This window comes from Hemibagrus wyckioides, linkage group LG22 (genome assembly GCF_019097595.1).
Source record: "Hemibagrus wyckioides isolate EC202008001 linkage group LG22, SWU_Hwy_1.0, whole genome shotgun sequence".
NCBI lineage: Eukaryota > Metazoa > Chordata > Actinopteri > Siluriformes > Bagridae > Hemibagrus > Hemibagrus wyckioides.
The window spans coordinates 1865741-1890740 of NC_080731.1; the positions used below are offsets into that span (position 1 = coordinate 1865741).

General features: G+C 41.7%; 1 protein-coding gene across 4 annotated transcripts in view; it reads left to right on the forward strand.

Annotated features, from left to right (window-relative positions):
• The first annotated feature begins 12322 nt into the window (after window positions 1-12322).
• Window positions 12323-25000, forward strand: part of erlin2 (ER lipid raft associated 2) — a 21107-nt gene continuing 8429 nt past the window's right edge. Inside the window, exons 1-7 of one of the 4 annotated variants that reach the window (XM_058374733.1) lie at window positions 12323-12442; window positions 13522-13631; window positions 14909-14990; window positions 17030-17076; window positions 17230-17291; window positions 19137-19262; window positions 21194-21267. In XM_058374733.1, the coding sequence (XP_058230716.1) occupies window positions 13528-13631; window positions 14909-14990; window positions 17030-17076; window positions 17230-17291; window positions 19137-19262; window positions 21194-21267 (495 nt within the window). In that variant the 5' untranslated portion in view covers window positions 12323-12442; window positions 13522-13527. Of the gene's footprint in view, window positions 12443-12483; window positions 12640-13518; window positions 13632-14908; window positions 14991-17029; window positions 17077-17229; window positions 17292-19136; window positions 19263-21193; window positions 21268-25000 lie in introns of those variants that run through there. The other 3 variants (XM_058374734.1, XR_009203121.1, XM_058374735.1) reach the window with 3 other exon arrangements.

Consider the following 25000-nt stretch of genomic DNA (forward strand, 5'->3'; position numbering starts at 1 on the left):
GCAACAGGTTGAGTGTGGAGGTGAGACACACAGTGGTGTGAGACAGCGACAGGTTGAGTGTGGAGGTGAGACACACAGTGGTGTGAGACAGCAACAGGTTGAGTGTGGAGGTGAGACACACAGTGGTGTGAGACAACGGCAGGTTGAGTGTGGAGGTGAGACACACAGTGGTGTGAGACAACGGCAGGTTGAGTGTGGAGGTGAGACACACAGTGGTGTGAGACAGCGACAGGTTGAGTGTGGAGGTGAGACACACAGCGGTGTGAGACAACGGCAGGTTGAGTGTGGAGGTGAGACACACAGTGGTGTGAGACAACGGCAGGTTGAGTGTGGAGGTGAGACACACAGTGGTGTGAGACAACGGCAGGTTGAGTGTGGAGGTGAGACACACAGCGGTGTGAGACAACGGCAGGTTGAGTGTGGAGGTGAGACACACAGTGGTGTGAGACAGCGACAGGTTGAGTGTGGAGGTGAGACACACAGTGGTGTGAGACAGTGACAGGTTGAGTGTGGAGGTGAGACACACAGTGGTGTGAGACAGTGACAGGTTGAGTGTGGAGGTGAGACACACAGCGGTGTGAGACAGCGATAGGTTGAGTGTGGAGGTGAGACACACAGCGGTGTGAGACAGCGGCAGGTTGAGTGTGGAGGTGAGACACACAGCGGTGTGAGACAGCGGCAGGTTGAGTGTGGAGGTGAGACACACAGCGGTGTGAGACAGCGGCAGGTTGAGTGTGGAGGTGAGACACACAGCGGTGTGAGACAGCGGCAGGTTGAGTGTGGAGGTGAGACACACAGCGGTGTGAGACAGCGACAGGTTGAGTGTGGAGGTGAGACACACAGCGGTGTGAGACAGCGACAGGTTGAGTGTGGAGGTGAGACACACAGCGGTGTGAGACAGCGACAGGTTGAGTGTGGAGGTGAGACACACAGTGGTGTGAGACAGCGGCAGGTTGAGTGTGGAGGTGAGACACACAGTGGTGTGAGACAGCGACAGGTTGAGTGTGGAGGTGAGACACACAGTGGTGTGAGACAGCAACAGGTTGAGTGTGGAGGTGAGACACACAGTGGTGTGAGACAGCGACAGGTTGAGTGTGGAGGTGAGACACACAGTGGTGTGAGACAGCGACAGGTTGAGTGTGGAGGTGAGACACACAGTGGTGTGAGACAGCGACAGGTTGAGTGTGGAGGTGAGACACACAGTGGTGTGAGACAGTGACAGGTTGAGTGTGGAGGTGAGACACACAGTGGTGTGAGACAGCGACAGGTTGAGTGTGGAGGTGAGACACACAGTGGTGTGAGACAGTGACAAGTGGAATGTGGAGGTGAGACACACAGTGGTGTGAGACAGCGACAGGTTGAGTGTGTAGGTGAGACACACAGCGGTGTGAGACAGCGGCAGGTTGAGTGTGGAGGTGAGACACACAGTGGTGTGAGACAGTGACAAGTGGAATGTGGAGGTGAGACACACAGCGGTGTGAGACAGCGGCAGGTTGAGTGTGGAGGTGAGACACACAGTGGTGTGAGACAGTGACAAATGGAATGTGGAGGTGAGACACACAGTGGTGTGAGACAGTGACAAGTGGAATGTGGAGGTGAGACACACAGTGGTGTGAGACAGTGACAAGTGGAATGTGGAGGTGAGACACACAGTGGTGTGAGACAGCTTCAGAAATCTGTCACGTCTCCTCTAATGAAAGCCTGAGAGATGAAAGTGCTGCTGTCAACACCAAGCTATATTTCCTTTAACCCCTCAAATACCCCAGTGTCCTTCCCTCTCCTCTACTGACCCTGCAGTGTATCTCTACACAGAGTGACATGAGACCAAGACACATGAGAACTGAGAGAACTCAGACAACTCAGAGAACTGAGAGAACTCAGACAACTCAGAGAACTGAGAGAACTCAGACAACTCAGAGAACTGAGAGAACTCAGAGAACTCAGAGAGCCGAGAGAACTCAGAGAACTGAGAGAACTCAGAGAGCCAAGAGAACTCAGAAAACTCAGAGAGCCGAGAGAACTCAGAGAACCGAGAGAACTCAGAGAGCCAAGAGAACTCAGAGATCTCAGAGAGCCGAGAGAACTCAGAGAACTCAGAGAGCCGAGAGAACTCAGAGAACTGAGAGAACTCAGAGAGCCAAGAGAACTCAGAGAACTCAGAGAGCCGAGAGAACTCAGAGAGCCAAGAGAACTCAGAGAACTCAGAGAGCCAAGAGAACTCAGAGAACTCAGAGAGCCGAGAGAACTCAGAGAACCGAGAGAACTCAGAGAGCCAAGAGAACTCAGAGAGCCAAGAGAACTCAGAGAACTCAGAGAGCCGAGAGAACTCAGAGAACTCAGAGAGCCGAGAGAACTCAGAGAACCGAGAGAACTCAGAGAGCCAAGAGAACTCAGAGAACTCAGAGAGCCGAGAGAACTCAGAGAACTCAGAGAACCAAGAGAACTCAGAGAACCGAGAGAACTCAGAGAGCCAAGAGAACTCAGAGATCTCAGAGAGCCAAGAGAACTCAGAGAACTCAGAGAGCCAAGAGAACTCAGAGAACTCAGAGAGCCGAGAGAACTCAGAGAGCCGAGAGAACTCAGAGAACACGGAGAACCGAGAGAATTCAGAGTACCAAGAGAACTCAGAGAACTCAGAGAACCCAGAGAGCCAAGAGAACTCAGAGAACCGAGAGAACTCAGAGAACCGAGAGAACTCAGAGAGCTGAGAGAACTGAGAGAACTAAGAGAGCCAAAAGAACTCAGAGAAACGAGAGAACTCAGAGAACCAAGAGAACCGAGAGAACTCAGAGAACCAAGAGAACCGAGAGAACTCAGAGAACCAAGAGAACTCAGAGAACCGAGATAACTCTGAGAACCGAGAGAACTCAGAGAATTCAGAGAACCAAGAGAACTCAGAGAACAGAGAGAACTCAGAGAACCAAAAGAACTCTGAGAACAGAGAGAACTCAGAGAGCCAAAACAACTCAGAGAACTGAGAGAACTCAAAGAACTCTTTCTCTCTCACACTCTCTCTCTCACACTGTCTCACTCTCTCTCTCACACACTGTCTCACTCTCTCTCTCACACTGTCTCACTCTCTCTCTCTCTCTCTCACACACTGTCTCACTCTCACACACTGTCTCACTCTCTCACACTGTCTCACTCTCTCTCTCACACACTGTCTCACTCTCTCTCTCACACTGTCTCACTGTCTCTCTCACACTGTCTCACTCTCTCTCTCTCTCTCTCTCTCTCTCTCTCTCACACACACACACTGTCTCACTCTCTCTCACACTGTCTCACTGTCTCTCTCACACTGTCTCACTCTCTCTCTCACACACTGTCTCACTCTCTCTCTCACACTGTCTCACACTCTCTCTCTCACACATTGTCTCACTCTCTCTCTCACACTGTCTCTCTCTCTCTCTCTCTCTCTCTCACACACACTGTCTCACTCTCTCACACTGTCTCACTCTCTCTCTCACACACTGTCTCACTCTCTCTCTCACACTGTCTCACTCTCTCTCTCTCATACTCTCTCTCTCACACACTGTCTCACTCTCGCTCTCTTACTCACTCCCTCTCTCTCTCTCACACACACACAGTCTCACTCTCTCTCACACTCTCTCCATCTCTTACTCACTCTCTCTCACACACTGTCTCACACTCTCTCTCTGTCTCTCTTTCACTTTCTCTCTATCACACTGTCTCACTCTCTGTCTCTCTCTCTCTCTTTCACTCTCTCTCTCTCATGACTCGGCCATAAACCAAAGCCAGCTGTCACTGAAAACTGCTGCAGAGAGGGAAAAGAGGAAGGAGGGAGAGAAGGAAGGAGGGAGAGAGGGAGGGAGGGAGTGAGAGAGAGGGAGGGAGGGGAAGGAGGCCTGATTATCCAAATACAGTCATTAAAGGAGAAATGTGTTTTTCAAACTGTCAGGATGATTAATGAGCGCGAGCAAATCCTCACAAATGCTCCTGTTTAGTCTAACTGGCAGACATGATCTTAGGACTGATTTATGGCAGAGCTGCTCGGAGGCCACGCAGAGGTTACGGGAAGGAGGGGGAGAGAAAAAACAGAGCATGGCCAAGAGAGCGAGAGAGAGAGAGAGAGAGAGAGAGAGAGCAGAAAACGACAAGACAGAACAAGAAAGAGAGAAAAAAATTAGACATTAGAGTATAAAAGTCACAAAGGAAGAGAGAAAAGGTAAGAGACAGACTGATAGAAAGACAAAGAAAGAGAGAGAGAGAGAAAGACGGAGGGAAGAAGGCAGCTAAAGAAATATGGCAGAAAAAAAGAAAGTAACATTTACACAAAGAGAGAAGTGTAAGAAAAAAGAATAAAAGAAGGTATAGAGAGTGAGAAAGTGAGAGAGAGTAAAAAAGATGGAGTGTAAGAGAGAGAGAGAGAGAAATACACATAAAGACAGACAGATAAAGGAAGAAAAGAGACACACAGGCATAGAGAGAGATTGATAGAGAGAAAAAAAGACAGATTGATTGAGACAGACAGATAAAGAAGAAAGTAAAAGTTACCCAGAGTCACAAAGTCACAGAAGGAGAGAGAAAAGAAAAGCTAAAAAACAATAGAGAGAGAGAGAGACTAAAGATAAAGAGAGAAGGTGAAAATTACAGTGTGTGTGTATGAATGTGTATTTTTGTGTATATGAGTGTGAGTGTGTGTGTCTGTATGAATGCATATTTTGTGTAGATGACTGTGTGTGTATGTGTGTGTGTATGAGTAAGGGTGTGTATATGAATGTGTGTGTAGATGAGTGTGTGTATGTGTGTATGAATGTGTGTGTATATGTGTGTGTGTAGATGAGTGTGTGTATGTGTGTGTATGAATGTGTGTGTATATGAGAGTGTGTATGTTTGTGCAGATGAGTGAGTGTGTGTGTGTGTGTGTGTGCACCAATAAGGCTGACCTCTGTAGTGATTGATTGTCCTCTAGCCACTGCTAAAGTGCTGATACGCCGCTTTCTCACTACTGCTGACCTTTACTTAAAGAGCACCATCACACACACACACACACACACTGTAGCTGGTTAGATGTATTAGCTGGGTAAGAAGCGCAGGATCATTAAGCGTCTCTCTGAATCTCTTTGCTAACGCAGTGCAGCGGATTTAAAGAGAAGATAAAATAATCCTGCTGCTGTGGATTATCTTACCGTTAGCTAGCTCGCTAATAAACGCTAATAAAAAGTAGTCTAGTGAACTCCTGTGCTGTTTTTTCATTATAGTTAGCATAAAGTTAGCTAGCTTTTAAAATAGATTTCTGACTGAATATAAAGTTAGCCAACATGGCAACCTGTTTTGATTATTATTGTTATGGTAGCTATGCTAACTTCAGCTAGCATGTGGAGATCTTCTCAACTATAATAATGTTAGCTAGCAGCCAAATTGACATTAGGTTACTTAGCCTAATATTAGCTAACTTGGAGCTCATTTTGACTAGCTTGCTAGGAAACTTCAGTACTAGTTTTCATCACATATTATAGTAGTTAGCCTAACATTAGCTAGCTTTCAAAAAGCCCTTTAGTTAGTTTGTTAGCAAATTTGGCTACTAGATTTGGTTGTGTATTATAGTAATTAGCCCAATGCTAGTTAGCTTTTAAGAAACTTTTTCAACTCTTAAGTTAGCTTCCTTGTAGGTTCTGTTCCTTTACCTCAGGATTGAAGTTCACTTAATGCTAGCTAGCTCGCTACATAATCTCACACAGTATGCACAATAGTTAGACTAGTGTTATCTAGCTTGCTACATAAACTCACACAGTATACACAACAGTTAGGCGAATGTTAACTAGCTGACTTAGCTACTATCTTTGATTATAGTTGTTAGCCTTATCTTTGAGGACTGAACAGTACAATAACAATATGTTTTAACTTCAGTTAGCATACTAGCAAACTTGGCTGAAGGTTTTCATTGTACATTACAGTAGTTAGCATAATGTTAGCTAGTTTGTAGCATGTTATTTTAGTTAGCTAGCTTACTAGCATAATGTACATTATATACAGTAGATTCAGGATAGTACTGTACATTTTTCTTTTTTTTCATTTGGAAAAAAAAACATGATCCCTAAACACACACACACACACACACACACACACATACACACACACACTACTGTGTGATTAATAACTTTATAATTTTAACAGACTTCTCTCTCTCTCTCTCTCTCTCTCTCTCTCTCTCTCTCTCGCTCTCTCTCTCTCTCTCTCTCTCTCTGACTCCATGTCTATGTCGCTCGCCCTCCCTCCAGCGACTGGATCTGTTTCTTTTCTTGGCTCATGTGAGCGTAGGGGGTCTAAGATTTTTCCTCTGCCTCCTCATCATTACCATCATCATCTGTTCCTACACACACACACACACACACACACACACACACGTTCTGTCAAATAGGCAGCTATGTTTCAGAGCTTTTCAAACACACTTCTCTAATGGCATTATGGAGGAACAGCCCATACCACATACTCCCATTCTCTGTCACACACACACACACACACACACACTCCCACACATGACGCACAAAGCAGGAGGATGTTGTCCCATATGGAGGATGTTAGATGGGCCGAGCGTTAAGGAGGAGAGGACGGAGTGTTTATCTAATGCTGTCCAAGGACAGCTCCTATCGGCCTGTCTGGTAACACACACACACACTCAATCATTCTCTCTTACACACACACACACACACACACACACACACTTAATCATACTCTTTCTCTCTCTCTCTCTCTCTCTCTCTCTCTCACACACACACACACACCCTCTCAATCATCCTCTCTCACACACAGGGGTGTAGGGCTTTGACACACCAAGCTAACGCCAGAAAACTAGCATTGGTTTACCATTAACATTTTTTAACATCACATTTTTAACTAGTGTATCAGTCTTTCTAACTATTTAGCTGCTCCTCAGTGTACATCCAGCTAGCTATACTCATTACCTCATTAACAAGCTAGCTGTTTATATTTAGCTAATTTACACCACTAAAAGGCCTTCATTATAACTAGCCAGTAGCAGCTGAATGCTAGTTTTAATATAGCATTTACATTTTCTAGTTAAGAATAAATTTAGTGACTATACACAGCACAACAACAAATGTTTTAGTGCCTCGAATTCTGAGAATGTAGCTGCTACAATTAAATGACGTTAGCGTTAGCATTAATTGTAATACTAAAAGTTCAAATTAATCAAACTAGTTCAAATTTCAAAATAATTCTAGTTCATTAACGCTTAGCTAACAAAATTGGGTCCTTCGCTAGCTTTGACTACTGGTTTGTACCGAACTTTAGCAGAACGCTTATGGTATTGTTAGCTAGGCTAATGTTAGCACCGTGGGCAGTTGGGCAGTGGTGGCTCAAGTGGTTAAGGCTCTGGGTCGTTGACCGGAAGATCAGGGGTTCAAGCCCCAGCACCGCCAAGTTGCCACTGTTGGGCCCTTGACCAAGGCCCTTAACCCTCTCTGCTCCAGGGGCGCCGTATCATGGCTGACCCTGCGCTCTGACCCCAACCTCCAAGGATGGGATATGCGAAGAAAGAATTTCACTGTGCTGTAATGTATATGTGACAAATAAAGGCTGTTTTGTTCGTTAGCGTGGCGTAGTTAATGTAGCTAAGCTGTTACGCTATTGTTCCATCAGGTTTGGGATTGGCTGATTAAATCTAATCTAAACTCCACCCTTTTTTGATCCACGGAATCCTGTCGGTCTAAAAAAGGATACACACACACACATACACACACACACACACAAAGACATACAAAAGAGATTACGAAGAATGTCATCATGCTGGCGGTCTTTTAATTTGGGAATCTGTGGATGCTGTGAAAGCCAAAACACAGAGGCGTGTGTGTGTGTGTGTGTGTGTGTGTGTCAGCCTGCTGTCAGTGTGTGATTTATGGCTGTGAGACTCGCAGCAGTCCTCGCTGCCAGTTCAGTATTGTTACATCTGACATCTAATGAGGCCCGACGTGCCTTCAAGAGCGGCACTTAACACAGGCTTCCATCTCCGGCCGTCACTCAGCTCCGCCCCTCCTTCTTTCTCTCTCTCACACACACACACACACACACATCAGTGTCGCTAAAGCTCTCTCGTCCCCCTCTCGCCTGTCGCTCTCAGTCCTATTTATTCTCCACATGAGCTGTCTGAGAGAGACGGATCTCTCACAGGGAACCACAGCAGCCGTGAAGGTCTGTCAGGCCAGTGGGCGTGTCTGTGTGTGAGACAGATGGGCGTGTCTCTGAGACCGTATATGAAGTCAAAAACACGCCCTTTAGACATGAATCTGTAACTCAAAAGTAGTTTTATGATTGGACTCAAATTAGCTCAGAGTTCTTGAACTATAAACAGTGAACATGCTATTAAAAAAAATTAAAGGCTAGCTAACGTGTAGCTTTTGTGTCCAGTTTAAAGACAACGTGAAAGCACAAAACCAGACAAAACTAGCAGGTATATCAACATTTACCTCAGTTTTAATTGGTATTAAGAAAAGATGGTATTACACAGCGATCAAACTTAGCATTGAGCGCTAAAAGAACTGACATGTTGAGAAATTTTACTGTTAAACATCATGAACTCTGTGAAAATTTCTGGTACTTTTAAATAGCTGATGAAGGATTAATAAATGATTACTCGCTAGCACTTTACTGCTAATGCTTGATACAGACAGGCTAAAGACACGGAGACGGAGAAAAAGAGATGAACAAGATGAATATTGACGTTTACCAAAGATTTGTTTTGCTGGTATTTGACTGAACCAGATTATTCACTAGCATGTGACTGTAGATGTTTTATAATGAGACAAAGAGGCCGTGGAAACAAAAAAAAACCAAATGATAATATCAATATTTACCTCAGTTTTATTCTTAAATAACAAAGAAATGACTTTATTCTGGTATTTGAGTGAAAACATGCTGCTAATACACAGAATTTAAAGGCAAAGTGACACAGAGTACAACCCAACATGACTGGGTATATCTGGGAATAACATTTACCTCAGTTTTATTGGTATTAAGAAAAGATGGTATGACTAAAATTACAAAGCAATCACACTTAGCACTGAGTGCTAAAAGAGCTGTTGAGAAATGTTGAGAAAACCAATCGTAAAATCTGAACTGTGTGAAAATTTCCGGGGCTTTTAAATAGATGATGATTAAAAGATGAATAATCGTTTAACTCACTAGCACTAATGCTTGATACAGACAGACTAAAGACATAGAGACAGTGAAAAAGACATGAAACCGTTAGGAATATTGACGTTTACCTCAGCGTTGTTTTGTTAGCATTTGACTGAACCAGATTACTCACTAGCATGTAACTGAAGGTGTTTTAAACAGACAGGGTAAAGACAAAATGACCATGGAAATATCAATATTTACCTCAGCTTTATTCTTAAATAAAAAGGAAATGACTTTATTCTGGTATTTGACTGAAAACATGCTGTTAATAAGCAGACTGTAAAGGCAAAGTTGTACAGGACACAACATAACTGGGTATATCTGGGAATAACATTTACCCCAGTTTTATCTGTAATTAATGGGAAAAAAAAGACTCCTCGATGCTATTTAAGTGGAAATTAGGCTAATAATTTAGTTAGGTTGAACTAGTCAAAGGACAATATACAGGCAGAGTGACCATGGAAACCAGTTAAAGTTGATTGGCTTACTGACATTTTCCTCACATGTCTTGGACTGGAATCACGCTTAGCGCTGACCTTTAACTGCATTTAGTTTTATTTATGTTGAAAAACGTCAACCTAGCGTCGTAAAGCTCATAAAGGCGGTCAGCTCTTTCATATATTTTACTTCTGTCAAGTCAAGTCTCGTACACGGGAATGAACACAGGACTCGATTTTAACCTGTTTTCAATTTTTCCTTTAGATTTGACGTGACTGTGCCAGTTACCAAATCCTTAAACATAAAGGCTAGTGCTCAAGAGCAGAGTGACCTTGCATTGGCAACTCATCACCTCAGCTCGTTCACTCCCACGTGGCTGTGATTGTTTCAAAACAGGAAAGGGGTCTCGGCGTGAAAAAACAGGGGCCAATGAGAGTAATGCAGGTCGAGAGCTCTTTGGTTCCGCTTTCTTGCCTCCTCGTCTCGGGTTTCTGTTGGGCAAACCGACCGATTCGGTCAGGACCCTTCTCTGTAATCACGAGCAGCGTCTCTGCGTGCCCGCTTCGCTGTCAGACGTGATTAATGGCACCCGGCCCCCGGCGCGCCTCGCCTTGCCAGCCCTGCAGATCTTCCCCTGATACTTAATGAACTCTGACAAACTTCTTTTCTCTCATTGTGTTCCGCCAAGTCTTCTCTCTCTCTCCCTCTCTCTCCCTCCCTCTCTTCTTCTCTCTTTCCTGCTTTGTTTAAAGGTGCTCAACATAAATTTACCACCATGGCGCCAAAGAGCAGGTCATGCAGGGTTCTCATGTTTCCCCTGTAGTCAGGTTGAGGGAGGTTAAACTTTACGATGGAAACACAGCCAACGCTGTAGGCAGTTCAACTCATTCCAGGTTGGTAGGAATGTAGGCCACTTGTGTGGTGGAGCTTTCGCATAATACGACTTTCTCTCTGGTTCAAGGAGACTAGACTTAGATTTAGATTTAGTCACCAAAATACACTTTTATGATACCCCTGGCACGACATGCTTATGATATAAAACAGAACTGTATGTTTCTGTATGTCTAATAAAATAAACATTGAGTACATTTTCCAAATTTTGATGGAATTTTGTTCTGGGGTACTGTTAGCTTTTTGCCACCATTTTGCATATTTGGAAGGTGGGGCTTCTCAGGATTGGATTGAAGTGTTTTCTGACAGACCATTTCCAATCATGTAGACAAATCCCGGCCCCCGAAACTTATGGTGGTTCAATTAGAGTTAGCATTAGCATATGACAATAGCGTTCATGCGTGTTCGGATGTTCGACTGCTTGAAAGCTGAGTTACGACTCTATTGACGTTAATGCAAAGAGGCACTAGGGGCGTGGCTATAAAATGACTGACACGAACAAAAAAAAAAACTGTTTCCAGACTGTTTTTTGTCATCCTCATTATACAATTGTTTTAGGTACCCAATTTTATAAATTACTTATACTAGTAAAAAATTAAAAATATATAGACTATGGCACTTTTACATGCACTGACTGTAATTTGGGCTTTAAATAATACATTTTTTTATTGTGAATTCCTGGATCCTTAATATATTATCATTATTAATATATAGCACACAACTTTAATCCTCCATTTAATACTCCATTCTGCACATGTAGTGCACTAGATAGGGCGTATACTCTGTATCTGATTCCATTCTGCACATTAAGTGCACTAGATAGGGCGTATACTCTGTATCTGATTCCATTCTGCACATTAAGTGCACTAGATAGGGTGTATACTCTGTATCTGATTCCATTCTGCACATGTAGTGCACTAGATAGGGTGTATACTCTGTATCTGATTCCATTCTGCACATTAAGTGCACTAGATAGGGTGTATACTCTGTATCTGATTCCATTCTGCACATGTAGTGCACTAGATAGGGTGTATACTCTGTATCTGATTCCATTCTGCACATGTAGTGCACTAGATAGGGTGTATACTCTGTATCTGATTCCATTCTGCACATTAAGTGCACTAGATAGGGTGTATACTCTGTATCTGATTCCATTCTGCACATGTAGTGCACTAGACAGGGTGTATACTCTGTATCTGATTCCATTCTGCACATGTAGTGCACTAGATAGGGCGTATACTCTGTATCTGATTCCATTCTGCACATTAAGTGCACTAGATAGGGCGTATACTCTGTATCTGATTCCATTCTGCACATTAAGTGCACTAGACAGGGTGTATACTCTGTATCTGATTCCATTCTGCACATGTAGTGCACTAGATAGGGCGTATACTCTGTATCTGATTCCATTCTGCACATTAAGTGCACTAGATAGGGTGTATACTCTGTATCTGATTCCATTCTGCACATTAAGTGCACTAGACAGGGTGTATACTCTGTATCTGATTCCATTCTGCACATGTAGTGCACTAGATAGGGTGTATACTCTGTATCTGATTCCATTCTGCACATTAAGTGCACTAGATAGGGTGTATACTCTGTATCTGATTCCATTCTGCACATTAAGTGCACTAGACAGGGTGTATACTCTGTATCAGACACCATGCTGGACATGTAACTTTAATCATGTGAGAGCTCCAATGCTAAAAGAACACCATAGGACTTCTGGTATTATTATTATTTACATTTATATAGTAAAGCTGACTGAAACTGAACTATGCTAGCGCTAGCTTTGGCTTTGGCGTCATCTGTCGACAAAAGGCGGGAAGCGCACGAAGAAGCAGGAAGCAGCGGGAACTTCCGGTGACGGAGGACGTTACTGTGCGTCGTGACGCTATTGAGAGTTTGAGACGCTCAGGTGTCTAAACGGGATTATCTGAATTAACTTGGACAGGTAAAGTGCAGTGTTTTGTTCCCGCTAGCTTCATATGACGCGCGGATTAGCATCGGAAACTGTGTTGAATCTGTGTGGAAGGTTTCATGGAGCGAACACCAGATGTTTGGGAAAGAAATGTTTCTAAGTTGTGAGACTCAGGCGAGCTAGCAACCTGCTAACGTTTTAAAGGCTGGCTAGTTAAACCAGTTATCAAGGTGAGTCTCTTACAGTTAGGGTTAATGACCAAGCCCAACTGAGGAGTAGACTTCCGGTTTGGGTTCAAAACAACTCTGTACTGGACATGTAGTGCACTTCATAGGGTCTATAGTCTGTATCTGGCTCTATACTGCACATGGGGCTGTGCTTCATATCTGACTCTATAGTAGACATGTAGTGTACCAGGTAGGGTGAATACTCCATATCTGATTCAATTCTGTAAATGTAGTGCATTAGGTATGGTGAATACTTCGTATCTGACTCTATAGTGCACATGTAGTGTACTAGATAGGGTGTATACTTTGTATCTGACTCCATATTAGACAATTAGTGCACTAGGTCAGGTGTACACTTCATATCAGACTCTATAGTGGACATGTAGTGCACTAGGTCAGGTGTATACTCTATATCTGTCTCTGTAGTAGACATGTAGTGCACTTGGTAGGGTGTATACTTGATATCTGATTCCAAAGTGGACATGTACTGCATTAGGTAGGGTGTACACTTTGTATCTGACTCCATATTAGACATGTAATACACTAGATAGGGTGATTACTCATATCTGACTCTATAGTGGGCATGCAGTGCACTAGGTAGGGTGTACACTTCATATCTGACTCTATAGTGGACACGTAGTGCACTAGGTAGGGTACATGCGTCATATCTGACTCCGTAGTGGACATGTAGTGCACTAGGTAGGGTGTACACATTATATCTGACTCTATAATGGACATGTAGTGCTCTAGGTAGGGTGTATACTCTGTATCAAACTCCATTCTGTACATGTAGTGCACTGTATAGTGTGCAATGGTGCAGACGTTGTATATCCACAGTAGTCTACCTGTGGTGCAGTGGAATCAGTGTCTCTCCGCCCCCAGCAGGTCAGGATGACAGCCGGGGCAGTGGTGTCAGTGATCCTGGCCATCGGAGGAGCTGCACTGTTTTCATCCGTTCACAAGATCGAAGAAGGACACACGGCTGTGTATTACAGGTCACTTCACTGTCCACCTCACTGAGCAGCAGATAATCTCACACTCTTCTACAGCTGTTACATAGAAACTCCTCTGAAATGAACATACTGCGCCCTCTAGTGGACTTAATTATAGAATATATTTTTAATCACTTGATAAACATTTCAGCTTCTGTCTTCACTTCACCTCATTTCCTGCTGCATCTACTAATTTAATTCTTTAAATTCACTTTCATTAAAATTAATATTAGTTTTTTAAGCTTTTAGTAGATTATATGAAGCAGATATCGTGTAGTGTACATCACAGTGTAGTTTAGTAATTGTCCAGCAGAGGACTTCACACACATTCTTATACTCTTTTACAAACATTAAAGACCTCATTTTTACACATTTAAAGACCACACACACACTTGATGTGCTTTTTTTAAAATTCTTTGCCTTCCTTTATTTTGTTTATTCCCAAACATTTCAGCTAATATTAAACATTTTGACAATTTATCATTCCAACTAAAGCACTTTGTTTGGAATGTAAACATTTTCTCAATGTTGTGTTTCTTCTCATAACAGCACAGTCCTCTAATAAATCACTAGAAATGCAAGGATTGATTTTTATTTGTTTTTACAATAAATCATCTTGTATTGGCAATTCTCTGTGTGATGAACATCATCTCTGAACTTTTTCACAGTATGCACCCTATCTAGTGCACTAGTAGTGTATACTCCATATCGCACTCCATGGTGGACATGTAGTGCACTAGGTAGGGTGTATACTCCGTATCAGACTCCATATTGGATAAATGGTGCACTAGATAGTGAGTATACTCTGTATCAGACTCCATGCTGGACATGTAGTGCACTAAGTAGGGTATATACTTTGAATCTGACTCTTCTTTGGACAAATGGTGCACTAGGTAGGGTGTATAATCCATATCTGGCTGTATATGGGGTTTATGAAAGGGTGTTGAATCTGTAAAGGGTGTGTATACCATATGTAGTCTTCATGAACATGTAGCACACTACACAGGGTTTAGGGACCATGTGTTATACAGCGTACCTAGTCCTGTCGATTCCTCACTGGACATATGGTGCACTCATCCCCCACCAATTGTTCAGCTTTGGAAACTCCACTGTGATGAAACACACACAACCTCCGGCAGCGGTTTTTAAAAGCACTTGCATTCCGTAGTATTGCTTGTAAAATGTTCTGATAGATTTTTTTAAAATAAAAGATGTGGTTGTCAGGAGCAGCTTCAGAGTGTAAGAGTGTGAAGTTAACATGTGTGTGTTTTGGTTCACAGAGGCGGAGCTCTGCTGACGTCCACCAACGGCCCAGGTTTTCACCTCATGCTGCCCTTCATCACCACCTACAAGTCTGTACAGGTGAGACACACACACCTTTCCACACACCCCTGTACACACTTTCAGGCTCGTCCAAAAGCTTCAGGGATCTGTTACACAGTGGAAGAGAACCTCTGGCCTGAGGTTAGAAGAAGTCGAACACACACACCCTGTGATGATGGTGTGGGTTTTCTTCTTTCTCTTGTGGTCTTGCTCTTCAGCTTGTGTTTAGAACTGGTCTATTTTTCGTCTTCTGTGGTGACTGCATCTCATTTTTCTTTCTATTTTCTTTCATTATTTTTAGCTGATTCAGTGAAAGTAGAACAAAGTCTGGGAAGAGGAGACATGAATATTTTAATGTGTTCAGAGTTACTAAAGAACCAGAGTTAGATGTGTGCCTCTAGGTCCCGCCTCTTTTACATAAACCACATGAACTAAGATTACTTCTTTCCTTCTTGTCCTCAGTAGTGGACATGTAGTGCACTAGGTAGGGTGTATACACTATCTGATTTTATAGTGGACAAGTAATGCACTATATAAGATATATGTTCTGTATCTGACTCTGTAGTGGACATGTAGTGCACTAGGTAGAGTGTATATACTTTTAATCTGACTCTATGGTGGACATTTAGTGCACTAGATGGGGTGTATGCTTCATATCTGTCTCCATATTGTACATGTAGTGCACTGTGTAGGGTGTATACTCTGTATCTGACCCTGTAGTGGACATGTAGTACACTTGATAGGGTTTATACTCTGTATCTAACTCTGTAGTGGACCTGTAGTGCACTAGGTAGTGTCTATACTTTTAATCTGCCTCTCTAGTGGACATGTAGTTCACTAGGTTGGGTGTATACTCTGTATCGGACTCCATGTTGGACATTCAGTGCACTATATAGGGTCTATACTCTATATCTAACTCCTAATGCGCTAGTGCACTAGGTAGGGTGTATATGCCATATCTTACTTTAGAGTGGAAATTTAGTGCTCTAGATAGAGTGTATGCCCTGTATCTAACTCTGTAGTGGGCATGTAATGCACTATATAGGCTGTATACAACGTATCTGACTCTATAGTGGACATGTAGTGCACTAGGTCAGGTGTATACTCTATATCTGACTCTGTAGTGGACATGTAGTGCACTAGGTCAGGTGTATACTCTATATCTGACTCTGTAGTGGACATGTAGTGCACTAGGTCAGGTGTATACTCTATATCTGACTCTGTAGTGGACATGTAGTGCACTAGGTCAGGTGTATACTCTATATCTGACTCTATAGTGGACATGTAGTGCACTAGGTCAGGTGTATACTCTATATCTGACTCTGTAGTGGACATGTAGTGCACTAGGTCAGGTGTATACTCTATATCTGACTCTGTAGTGGACATGTAGTGCACTAGGTCAGGTGTATACTCTATATCTGACTCTGTAGTGGACATGTAGTGCACTAGGTCAGGTGTATACTCTATATCTGACTCTGTAGTGGACATGTAGTGCACTAGGTCAGGTGTATACTCTATCTGACTCTATAGTGGACATGTAGTGCACTAGGTCAGGTGTATACTCTATATCTGACTCTATAGTGGACATGTAGTGCACTAGGTCAGGTGTATACTCTATATCTGACTCTATAGTGGACATGTAGTGCACTAGGTCAGGTGTATACTCTATATCTGACTCTATAGTGGACATGTAGTGCACTAGGTCAGGTGTATACTCTATATCTGACTCTATAGTGGACATGTAGTGCACTAGGTCAGGTGTATACTCTTTATCTGACTCTATAGTGGACATGTAGTGCACTATATAGGCTATATACTCCGTATCTGACCCCATGTGGGGTTTGCAGTGCACAAGTGCCTTATTTCCTGATTTCTCACGCTTTTCTACGTGAATCTTGGTGAACTTCATCTCACAGATTTAATCATGTGATTCTCACACACTGTTCAGTGTAGTATATTGTTTTAACCCTTTATTTAATGATTGATATGAGACTTTATTAAAGCTAAATAAATCCATCATAGTTAAATCTCTCTCATTAACAGCTTTAAGGTGTGTATTTATTTCTCTGTTTTCACAGACCACACTCCAGACAGATGAGGTGAAGAATGTCCCGTGTGGCACAAGGTACGAAAACATCAGAAGGAAATGACTTGACTTTCCAGAAGTTTTAACATACTTTACTATTATTAAAAGCAACAAAAGAACAAATAAAAGTGAGATGAAAGCAGAAACTGGCCATGCTAACTATCCATGGTTTTTTTGCTGTGTCTTTATCAGTGGTGGAGTGATGATCTACTTCGACAGGATAGAAGTGGTCAACTACCTCATCCCTTCAGCTGGTAAAATTCACTCAGGTTTCATTTCTATAATAGTTAAAAAAAATCCACAGTATTCTGGACAAAAGTCTAAGCGTGACTTATAATTAAAACATTAGTGATAATAAAAAAAATCCACAGTAAAAATCCACAGTATTCAGCTCTCATTTATTAATCAAATTTGTTCCGTAAATAGTTTTACGGGTATACTGGTCAATGGCAAATTCCGATTAGTCCTTTGATTAAAATGACACTGGTTATACTGGTCAAAGGCTAATTCTGATTGGTCTTTATTGTTGACATGACACTGATTATACTGGTCAATGGCTCATTCTGATTGGCCCTTGGGGTCAATGCTATGCTTTTTTAAAAGATTGATAAACAAGTCCCAGGGTTTTTCCATAAAATGGCACCCTACAGCATTTATAATTTGTCTGACCTGCTTAAAATGATAGAACAACCTCTTTAAGAAGGTTTACTCCAAATTAAGGTCACCTGGCTAACTGATTAACAACCCAGTTAAATAAATATATCCGTGATCTAAACTGATAAGAGAAATAAAACAAACAAAAATCTTCATGGGAAAATTAAAAGCTAAATGTTTTCTTAAGTGAAATCCAATGGAAATGTTACTTGTGTAATAATTTAGAACACATTGTAGAGGATAAACCTGTCCTTAATAATTAATGATATTTTGGGTAAAATCTGCCAGGAGTGTGTGTGTGTGTGTGTTTCCTCGTTTTTGTTCACTGCAGCCTCCCATTCCTTTTTCTGTTCAGGTTTAAAGCCAGTTTTATGAAAAGAGTGGTTCACAGCATAATGAGATGAGGTCTTACCTTGAAAAGAACGAAAGATTTTTTTGAGTCATCTCCTGATGCTCTAGATACTAAAGTAACTAAAGAAGGCCACTATTATTGCTCCCTTAACATGATGATGTTTTAAATTTCCAAGTAGTGTGTGTACACTAGAGGTGAAGTGAATAAGACTGAGTATCTCCTCATCATGGCACCTGTTAGTGGGTGGGATATATTAGGCAGCAAGTCAACATTTTGTCCTCAAAGTTGATGTTAGAAGCAGGAAAAATGGACAAGTGTAAGGATTTGAGTGATTTTGACCAAAAGGGCCAAATTGTGATGGCTAGACCACTGGATCAGAGCATCTCCAAAACTGCAGCTCTTGTGGGGTGTTCCCGGTCTGCAGTGGTCAGTATCTATCAAAAGTGGTCCAAGGAAGGAACAGTGGTGAACCGGAGACAGGGTCATGGGCGGTCAAGACTCATTGATGCACGTGGGGAGTGAAGGCTGGCCCGTGTGATCCGATCCAACAGACGAGCTACTGTTGATCAAACTGCTGAAGAAGTTAATGCTGGTTCTGATAGAAAGGGGTCAGAATACACAGTGCATCATAGCCGCAGACCGGTCAGGGTGCCCATGCTGACCCCTGTGCACCACTGAAAGCACCAACAATGGGCACGTGAGCATCAGAACTGGACCATGGAACAATGGAAGAAGGTGGCCTGGTCTGATGAATCTTTAACATCATATGGATGGCCAGGTGCATGTGCGTCACTTACCTGGGGAACACGACACCATGATCTCAATCCAATCCAGCATCTGTGGGATGTGCTGGACAAACAAGTCCAATCCATGGAGGCAACTTTCAGGACTTAAAGGATCTGCTGCTAACATCTTGGTGCTAGATACCACAGCACACCTTCAGGGATCTAGTGGAGTCCATCATGCCTCGATGGGTCAGGGCAGTTTTGATGGCAAAAGGAGGACTGAGACAACATTAGGCAGGTGGTCATAATGTTATGGCTGATCAGTGTATATATATTTCTATATTATCTCTTCTCTTCTTCCTGTACAGTCTATGGCATCGTGAGGAACTACACTGTGGACTACGACAAATCTCTGATCTTCAACAAGGTGCACCATGAGCTGAACCAGTTCTGTAGTGTACACACGCTTCAGGAGGTCTACATCGGACTGTTCGGTATGAACCGCACCACACCCACATCCTCCATTTTCTGTAGTGGCCATGCTTGATGGATAGGTCACATGAGCATCTGTGGAGAATGTAGCTATAAACTCGTTTATTTATTTAAGATTTGTTTTTACTGAAGATTTGGAGCTAAAGGTTGAAATACAAGGCAGAGATTCAAGATACTGCAATTAATCAGGTTAATTAATTAATTACAGAAAATGGAAAGCTAATCCTGTCTGAATAGGGCTTGTTGTTAGTGTTAAGGAGATGTGATTAGTCTCTACCTATACATGTTTAAATATTTTAAAATATTTATTTTTATTTCCTTGTTTATTAAAAAAGTTCTAGAATTGTGTATTTTTTAAAAAAATAAACAAAGAAATATGAAAAAAACAGTGATGAATTATAATATAATTATTAAGAAGTTCTGTATTTTTTAAAAATAATTATATTATATAATTATAATTCATCAGTGTCTCCCTTTTAATTTTTTTTAAAAATATTTTTGTTTATTTTTTTAAAAATACACAATTATAGAACTTTTTTTAATAAGTATGTTATTATATTATATTATATTATATTATATTATATTATATTATATTATATTATATTATATTATATTATATTATATTATATTATATTATATTATATTATATTTATAATTGGGAGCATTTTCTTTGTCCATAATAATAGATTTAATTTAATTACATCTTAGAATGCAGTGGCAGGCCATGCATTTCACACCTAGGCCTTCACTGGTGTCCTTCCTGAATTAATCCACCTCTATACCATCATTATGACGCCACCATGGGCGTCGCTAGGCCATTTTCTACTCAGCCCTCCTAAAATTCTGCGATTCTCCATAAATTGGTGATCTCCTCAGTCCCCTTTAAATTTCACATGAAAATGGTGGCAGACTTCGGCTCTTCAATCCGCAGACCGCGGCATCGCAGAGCGAGGATCAGAGGACGTGTGTGTGGAATACGAGGAAGACTCGTATTTGGCTTGTTCAGTACTCAAATGTTATACACATCTGTGCAATACAGTGGAATGCTGCAATAAGTTTACCATCTTACCCTGTTAGTCAAACCTTTATTTTATTTATTTATTTATTTATTTATTTTTTACTATTATACCCTCATTGGGGGCTCCCCTTAAATGAAAATTTTAGAATCGCCCCTGGACGCCACGGCAATAGATACTAATCAACTGTTAAATAACAAAGTAAAAAAGAAATTAGTCTACAGTATTTCACACCTCACAAGGAATAGTCAATTTTATTACGGTTACTTTTCTCAAAAAAAGACATTCTTGATGACATATGCAGCAAACTGCAATCTCCGGAGGACACAGCATCCGAAATGAGATGTAGCGAATATAGAAACACTGTATATGGGCGGGTCACTGCCTCTGACTGCTCCAATTATCCAATCAAAGGACGGGAAATTGCTGACGTAATCGTATGCCTGCTAGATGGCCCCAGTGACACCAACTCGAAATCTGATTGGTTAAGGTAACAATTTTATAGCCATTCAGAAGGCCTTAAGACAGATTTCTTTCACTCTGGGAACACATGATGTCAGCCACTGGCTGAAATATGATTGGATAAATAATCTTATCATAAATATACACTACTGGAAGCAGCGCAACCGAGAGAAAAGCTATGAAATGTAGAGAATAGACTATTGGGAATAATTTAATACACATTCATGGAAAAATATATTAAATATATTAAAATGCAAGTCATTGATTCAGATCACTGCTGTTTAGGCCAGCAGAGAAGGACTTGCTGACCCTGACGGCCCACCACTGATAGAATGATGTACTGTAGGTTGTGTAGTAATAATTTTTAATCAAATTGAGGTTTTTTTTTTTTTTTGTTATTATTATTATGTAAGTGCAGATTTATGATACTGTTATATATGCTGTGTGTGTTAAAGATCAGATTGATGAGAATCTGAAGCTCACCCTGCAGGAGGACCTGACCACCATGGCTCCTGGTCTCATCATTCAGGTGCGGTCAGAATTCTATTCCACTCTATTCCAATTCTATTACTTAATGCTGTGATTCTTTCCTGTTCTGTTCTGAGTTAAGGGCCTTGCTCAAGGGCCCAACGTTGATAGCTTGGCAGCCTAGAGGCTTGAACCTGGACCTATTGATCAGTGACCCAGTGCCTTGACCGCTGAGCCACCACGTCCCTCTATAAAAGTGGATGCAAAGAGATGCGTTTAGAGTTCATTCAGATGTGTAAATGTGTAATAAACACAGTCACAGTATAATGGCAACAATCTTCTTCTGTCGACTTTTCCCTTTGGCTTCTCCTCTTCCCTTAAAGCCAAAATGATTCCCACAGTTAATCATTTCTCTCCACACACCTTCTGCATCCTGCACCCACTAGCTTCCTCATTTATTACATCCATATACCTCCTCTTTGCCTCCTGCCTGGCAGCTCCATGTCCAACATTCTCCTACCAATATACTCACTCTTCCTCCTCTGAACATGTCCAAACCATCTTAATCTAAAACTTTGTCCCCCAAACGTCCAACATGAGCTGTCCCTCTGATGTACTGATCTTCCTAATCCTGTCCAACCTTGTCAGATGTCCTTATAAATTTTGTCACTAATCCTAAAGGGACAGAAACCTGCAAAAAGATTGTCCCTGAGTGTGTTAGAGCTAACCATGAGATGAGCAGTAGTCAGTGTGGCACTAAGAGTGAACAGCCTGGACCAGGTTAGAGTTTATTCAGGATCCAGCTGTGTGAATAGAGCATTCTTCAGTTTTCAAGAGCAGCTGGTAAACAGTCTGTGTGCTGGAAGACTCCGGTCTGGGCTCTTTTCTCCAGTATGGAGTATAATGGAGCGTAATGCTGGAGCTTGGCTGCCAGGAATGAGCTCAGCTGCTCTCTGGACCCTCAGGAGAAAGGGGTGGTCAAGGAGGGAGTTGTTGCTTATAACACAGTGGAGATGGTGTCAGAAGGCAGATATCTTCTCGACTATGTAGTCAGGGATGGAATAATGGTTCTTCAGGTCAGATCTGTGCTGGCTCTCTCAAGGTTGTGCTTCTGAAGCTGTAGCCTGAAATTTTCCAGCTTTCCAAGTTTGCTCGGATTTCTATTGACTGACCTCATTCTGTGTTCTGACCTCCAGATCTTTTTCCAAAATTTCCAGTTCAGACAGCAGTCTGAGTATCACAGCCTGCTAACTGTGTAGTTTAGATAAAGATTAGTTGTTACAAATTACTGAGAATAACGACCTTATAACAGAACCGTCCACTTCAGCTCTCAGTAAAAACAGAAACTGGTGGTTTTTTTGGCTCTTGGTATTTTAATGAAAGTTATTTGTGGGTTTGTTTTTCTAAAAAAAGAAAAAAAGTTGGCAGTGTTTTGAAGAAACCGCTGGAAAGAGAAAGGCTGTTCTGGACAAGTAGACGCAGGACTGAACTTGGCTGCTGTTCAATAAATATACTGTTTTTAATCCAACTAAAGAACAAACAAGTTCTCCTCTTCACTTTCTCACAGCTTTTCAACCCCCTAAAGTTTCAGCACTCTGAGGTTTCCGAGACGGATGCTGAGTCCAGATCTGCTGCTTCTTGTTTTTAATGGCTGGCTTCAGGATTTAGATTATGAATAAATACACAGATAATTCATCTGGATGTTGTATGTGATCAGTGGTTTGCTAGTGAGACTTAATTAGATAAGTCAGAAATGGACAGAATTGGAGGATGTTCTTTCAATAACAATCCAAGAAACTTCGAAACAAATGATGTCCAGATTTTGGGCCAGATGCCCAGAATGTCCTTTTTTTTTACATGCAGGTTGATTCACTCTGTTATTTCTCTTGGTCAGGAGCTCCAGCTGTGCTTACCAAGCTGGTTTGTGTTTTTCTTGGTAAGACATGGCTACGACGACTACTTTTTTGACCCGACTACAAATCTAAACGGTCTATGGGAAAAAAAATTTGCACTAGTGGTAATAAGGAGTTAATAATGGCTTGATACTGTGTCATAAAGAATTACTAATCTATGTTAATAAAGTTGTAATAAGGAGTTAATAATGACTTAATACTGTGTATTTATAGTTATAATAAGCTGTTGATAATGACTAAATGCCGTTAAAGGGGTAATAAGTTAATAATGACCTGATACTGCGTGATAAAGTTGTAACAAGGCACTAATAATGAGTTAATGTAGTGTAATAATGACTTAATACTGCATGTTAATAAAGTTGTAATAAGACATAAGTAATGTTAATAAGGAGTTAGTTACTAAGTCATAACAATGAGTTACTAATAATATTTTATTTAAATGAAATGTTTTGATGTTGTTCAAGTGAGTGGGAAAGGTGAGACGTGTGTGTGTGTGTGAACCATGTGAGTGTGACGTGTGTGTGTGAACCGAGTGTGATGTGTGTGCACAGTTTGTGTGTGATGTGTGTGTGTGACGTGTGTTTGTGTATATGTGACGTGTGGACCATGTGTGAAACGTGTGCGTGTGCACCATGTGTGTGACGTGTGTGTTTGAGACGTGTGTGCACCGTGTGTGACGTGTGTGTTTGAGACGCGTGTGCACTGTATGTGATGTGTGTTTGAGGTGTGTGTGTGTGACGTGTGTGTTTGAGACGAGTGTACACTGTGTGTGTGTTTGAGTCGTGTGTGCACTGTGTGTGTGTGTGACGTGTGTGTTTGAGTCGTGTGTGCACTGTGTGTGTTTGAGGTGTGTGTGTGTGACGTGTGTGTTTGAGACGAGTGTGCACTGTGTGTGTGTTTGAGACGAGTGTGCACTGTGTGTGTGTTTGAGACGAGTGTGCACTGTGTGTGTGTTTGAGACGAGTGTGCACTGTGTGTGTGTTTGAGACGAGTGTGCACTGTGTGTGTGTTTGAGACGAGTGTGCACTGTGTGTGTGTTTGAGACGAGTGTGCACTGTGTGTGTGTTTGAGACGAGTGTGCACTGTGTGTGTGTTTGAGACGAGTGTGTGTGTGTGCTGACGGTGCAGGTTATAGAGCTACAGTTCATGTGATTTCCTGTCTCTCAGATTAGTAACAGAATGAAATCCTCGTCTCTCTCCAGTCTGAACATGCCTTAAAGGCGTAATGGATTTTTTTCTCAATGTTTAAATGTTTAATAGCTGATTCATGTCACATCAATGCTGCTCTGTGTGTGTGTGTGTGTGTGTGTGTGTGCGCGCACATGTGCACTTATGAACCTAGACCTAATGAGTGACTACTGTGTGTTAGTTATAATAAGGAATTGGTAATGGCTTAATACTACATGTTAATAAAGATGTAATAAGGTGCTAATAATGGCTTACAGTGTTCTAATAGCTTAATACTGCACGTTAAAAAATGATTAGAAGTTCATAATGACTTAATACAGTGTAATAACCTAATACCGTCTGTAAGATGTTAATAATGCTTTAAAACTGTAATAGTGATTTAATGTAGCTTAATAATGACGTAATAATGATGTAATATTGCCTGTTAAAGTTGTAATTATTAGACGTTAATAACGACTTAAGATGTAATAATTTAATACTGTGTGTAAAAAAAAAAAAAAGTTGTAATAAGACGTTAATAATGACTTAATACAATGAAGTGAAACAGGACGCAGCTCTCTCCGTGTTCACACTGACCCCTGAGAAGGACTTGATGACCTCTTTGTGGTCATACTGTGTCTCATTAGGCCTCCAGCACATGGTCAAGTGGTCACTTTACCTCTCCTGACTGCCCACTCGTTTGTGTGAGTCGGT